This window comes from Mytilus edulis, chromosome 7 (assembly GCF_963676685.1).
Source record: "Mytilus edulis chromosome 7, xbMytEdul2.2, whole genome shotgun sequence".
NCBI classification, from domain to species: domain Eukaryota; kingdom Metazoa; phylum Mollusca; class Bivalvia; order Mytilida; family Mytilidae; genus Mytilus; species Mytilus edulis.
This window is the reverse complement of record NC_092350.1, coordinates 30,963,701-30,968,993: the sequence shown is the minus strand read 5'-3', so window position 1 is coordinate 30,968,993 and position 5,293 is coordinate 30,963,701. Positions and strand designations below refer to the sequence as shown.

At 34.7% G+C, this 5,293-nt stretch overlaps 1 protein-coding gene across 1 annotated transcript; it reads right to left on the bottom strand.

Moving 5' to 3' along the window:
* Window positions 1–247: 247 nt before the first annotated feature.
* Window positions 248–3,857, bottom strand: LOC139482852 (uncharacterized). Its single transcript, XM_071266892.1, has 3 exons — window positions 3,770–3,857; window positions 3,009–3,319; window positions 248–2,597 (listed from the first exon to the last, which is right to left on the bottom strand). Exons 1-3 carry the CDS (start codon window positions 3,779–3,781, stop codon window positions 794–796), a joined length of 2,127 nt encoding a protein of 708 aa, XP_071122993.1. The 5' UTR covers window positions 3,782–3,857; the 3' UTR covers window positions 248–793.
* Window positions 3,858–5,293: the final 1,436 nt, after the last annotated feature.

The window sequence follows — 5,293 nt, the reverse complement described above, 5'->3', positions numbered from 1 at the left end:
ATTCAGTCTGATCTCGACCAGACCAGATCGACCTGATCGTAAAGACGGCGTGCATAAACCTGCGTCCACAAACGTAACGTCTTCAAATTACATAAAACGACGTTATTTTCTAATAATTAAAACTGACGTTCCGACATTTAATACATGGTTAATTTTGAAGCATGGGTATCGATGTGTCACAAAGAAGACAAACTTAACATTAATTGCTCGTTTTAAATAAAAACAGAGATATTTAAAATACTAAAACTTTATTGACTCATAATTTAAACTTTTATTTTTAATCATCAAGACAGCGCAGTATAGATCTGTGCATGGAATTGTCAATATTAATTGCTCCATCTTCATTAAGTTCAAGTTCCGAACATACATAAATTACGGAAAGCGCAGGAGATATAGCGGGAATACGTTTGATGAGTTTTTGTTCAAGTGGGTTGTTGTTTACAATGCCAAATTAATACCCATGTATAACTTTTGATCCGGGGAGATACGTTATTCCCCATTTGTCCGTTGTTTTTTTTGCGCAGAACAGTCATCTGTTTGTTTGCTTTGAATAAATAATAAGGGACATTAATATCGTCTGCTTTAACGGCAAAAATTGTGCCGGTCGAAATAAGTTCATAGAGTTGTTCGATTTCATCGACGATCTCTTCATCTTCCGATTCCTGATCAGCGTTTTCTTTAACCATTTTTAAATTTGAAAAGTTCCCAATTTGATCTATGTTTAAGCACTCATTATATTTTGTGTTTACACAATTCTCACAGATGTAGCATGATAGCTTTCTGATGTCTACTGTCATACTTGGTGAATATTTCTGTTTTTGTTCACCGGTTTGAAATATCGATTTCGATTTCTATTTATCGTTTCTATATAGCGAAAGATCCTACGTGAACATTTTGCATCCTCAGAAGTTTTGCAAAGATTTTCTGATGCAAAGTCATATAAATTTCGTGCACTTTGTATCACACGCTGCCCACGGATGATAGACAAGTCAGCTTGCTTTTTGATGTAACCACCGGCTGCATCTTGAGGTCTACGAGCATGTGAAGTTTCAAAAAAATTCCTCACAATTTTGTCATATCCTAAATCGGAACACCCATAACTGATATCTCCTATGCAGTGACGACTTTTGTACTGGGCACTACAACCGTCGGTAAACTCATGCATGACAGACACGTCGCATGATATCGATATTAAGTAATCACGAATTAATTTCTGGACCTCATGTGTAAAATGATGATCATGCTTCTGGTCCGGACTGATTACAAGAAAATGTTCTGTTATAATGTTTGGGTAATTTTCATTACTATCTATTCCATCATACTCCAAAATCGCGTGTCTATGTAAAATTGTTACATGGATAGAAACTTCTTGTTTTTGGAAATACGAAGACTGGATTTCACACTGTTCTGTACATTTATAATTTTCAGAGAAATCATGGATTGCAACACAATGCGTGACTGGTAAATTGTTAATCAAACTTTTCATTTGCTTTGACTGCCAGTAAGCTCTAAATTGGTGGGATGGAAAATGCTCAAGTAGTTGTTTTAAATAATCAAACATGTCACATGCATTTGACCTTTTCTTTACAAGAACAAGCTTTCTCACCACTTTGTCGCCTTTAATTTTTACATTTTGATATTCATATCGTTCCCATGAGACCTCGACTGCTCCATTTTTGTCCAATTCCTCTGGTAAAAAGTCAAGTTTGTCAACACCACACTCCGTACATTCACGATTCAAACAAGACATTTTATGTTGTTGCGTATTGGCAGATTGGGGACACAATGTTGCATCAACAAGTTCATGTAAAGAACCATACACAGAAAACGAACAATTTTCTTTTCCAATAACTGTTTTCTTTCGAAATTGCATGCATGACTTAAACAAACTTTTCATCTCAACATGATGCCGACAGCAACATGTAAGTTTATCTTTCTGAGTAGCCGGTAGAACAACATAAGGCTTACACTTTTCAAAAGCACGCTGACCTATCTTTACTTCAGGATATTCTCTTATAAAATCTAGAAAAAATTCCGTTTGTGTTTTTTCCAGTATACAGCACTGGTGGGATGAATAAATGTTTGGACCTAAACGGACACGTTTAATATCATTCTTATTGTTCGTAGGTCTACTGCTGCTTTCTTTCAACCAAAAATCGTGAACCAGTTGTTTTGTTGTATCGTCTAACGCATGACGCCTAGTCTTTCTTGATGTATATAAAAAAGAGGATTTTCCAGAATGAAGCACTTTAGCTCTGAAGGATTTGCCTTTTTGGATTGTTTTCCGATTGACCCCTAATTTACTAGCTAAACTTTTAACTGCCCCTTTTTTATTAGTTATGTTAGGACCACTGACTGCAGATGCAACTAATTGTAAGCTTGCTATTGCATCTTTATTTCTTTTGTGTTTAACTGACGTGATAATTTCTTTGATGCTTTGAATGGCCGATGTCTCTATCTTTTCTTTTTCGATTGATGAACGAAATTTTTCAACAGCAGGAGATTTCATTGTTCTCTTTTCGTCAACGTATGCCGAAAGAACAGCCGCTCTTTTGACTGAATTAACTGGTAATGCAAGTTTGAGTTTCTTAATTGATCTGTAAAAGAAAAAAAAGATACACAATTCCGAGAAATCTCGAGGAATGAAAAAAAACAAATAGCCATACACAAAAAAAATACATATATACCGCTGACTATGCAGTATGGGCTTTGTTCATTGTTGAAGGCCGGAAGGTGACCCATAGTTGTTAATGTCTGTTTCATTTTAATCTCTTGTGGATAGTTGTCTTATTGGCAATCATACCACATCTTCTTTTTTATATATAGTTTTACAAAATAGAAATGGCAGAGCACCGGAAAACGTCAAACTTCTGAAAAAAAATCATTGATTTTAATAATTTAAAGGCATAACATCAAAACATATTGTGTTTTTTTTTATAATTTATAATTTTTATCTTAATTGTTTGTGTATGATCGCTTACATTTTAGTTACTATCAATTAGACCTACCTAGCTTTGTCCATTCTGTTTGAAAAAACTCCATCGTGTTCACCATTATCTGAGATTTCTAATGTACTAGAACGTCTTCTATAATCTTTCATGTATTCGTTTCTGTTGCGTCTACTGTTTTCCTTTTGTCTCTTTCTTTCGTTATATTCTCGTTGTCTAATTGCTCCTGCGTTTTCTTTGTATACTTTTGGTGTCTTTGTTGCAATTGGTTTATTTTTATGGAATGATTTTCTTCTCTGCTCTCTTCTCTTCTGCCATTTCAATTCTTTGTTCTGTAGAATTCTCTCTGCTGACGACACCTTAGGCTTTTTCTGTTAAAGCGATATAAAAACAAATTAATTTTGAATGGCGACATTACCTTCATTTACGACGTCGGCATTTACCCCCGAAACAAACGCGTAACAAAAACACTGGACATTTAGTTTATCACAGAGCTTTTAACATGAACGTTCAAAATACTTCTTTTTTTTTAACAACAAAGTGCAGCTGATGCACATTCTGGAAATATTAATAAATATATACTAAGAGCAGTGTAAAGGAAATAATAAGCGATCATGTCGTGGACTCTATTCATAAAATAGCGTTAAAACGTCATTTCTTTAAATTGTAACAAACCAACTGGACATTAAAAAAAATCAAGTGTTCAGTCTGGACTATCGAATCATTCATAATATGAAGATTTTTTTAAACCTCTTGTAATGCACATTTGGAATATCAAGTTATTTTGTAATAAAAAAATACCAATTACATATTTTTCTTACCGATTGTTCCATTCGAATATAAAAATCCGTCCAAATTACTACTTCTTACATGTACCAAACTACAATACAATCTCATCCACCATGACCGGTTTTGAATTTTTTGCTTTGAATTTCGTATGACGTCATAGTCCGAATACGGGAAATTCTATTACACGAAAATGCGGGGTAAATGTTGAAATTTTTAAAAATTTGAGGTCAAAAACTTTATTTTATGCTTTTTTAATGTTACAAGTTACACGCATTTTTGCCGTTTTTTCTATGTCCCTTTCGTACTTTGTAGATTTAATTATTATAACCTTACTTGTAATGTGGATTTAAATTGATGGAATTCATCATTTAATCATATACAAAACTTCGTTTTTAAAAAATATTTGAAACCAGGGATAATCGGGAATGGGTCGGATATGCACAATTTTAGTATAAAAACGTTCGAAATTATTATTCCCCGCCGCTTCGGAGTGGGCATTTAGTGGTTCCCTTGTCCGTACGAACGTCCCAACAATATTAGTTTCCGTTCTCTAATTTTATTTTGCCTCAACCAAATTTTACGAAACGCCGTATAGTATACACCATATATAAAATAAAATGTGGTATGATTGCCAATGAGACAACAGTCCACAAGAGACCAAAATGACACAGAAATTAACAACTATTGGTCACCGTACGGCTTCAACAATGAGAAAAGCCCCATACCACATAGTCAGCTATAAAAGGCAACGAAATGACAATGTAAAACAATTCTAACGAGAAAACCAATGGTCTTATTTATGTACAAAAAAGGAACGAAAAACAAACATGTAACACATAACCAAACGACAACCACTGAATTTCAGGCTCCTGACTTGGGACAGGCACATAAATACATAATGTGGCGGAGTTAAACATGTCAGCGGGATCCCAACCCTCTATGGTTATTACCATAAAACACAGTTCAAATGCGAATTTGGGTGGCTGTTCTAGTGTAATGACCCTTTATAATGTTATATATGCTAGCTGGGCACATTCTCCGTTTATTTGGTTATATTCAGTAGAAGGTCCGGGTGAAATCATACATTTAAAATATCTACATAGAAATAAAGCAGTTGGATTTGTGGGCAAAGTGGTAAGAACTCAGACAGACCGGTTAATAGCTGTGACGGAGCGTGAAGAGTGCATAGAAGATAGTGTAGACAGCAACGGGCGCCGAGAAATCTGAGTGAGGCAGTGGCTGACACGACAACCACTGTGTTGGCAGTATGAGAGACTTGCACTAACTCAACAAAGAGGAACCCAATGCTTATAAAAACTTCATCATAGTTGACACTGATATGTAATGGTAGTTTTATTGCTCTTTTTTTGAAAATGACACTACCCAATGAGATTTGTCACTGGATTAGTTCTTATGTTAAAGAGCAATATACATAAACTTTACCACCCCCTTGTTCTTGCTATCTTACAAATAAAGCCGTTTGTGTCATATATTGTGCATAAGTATGTAATGAGTATTTTCATAGATTTGATATCCAGTAGTTGAATGGTTAAAGA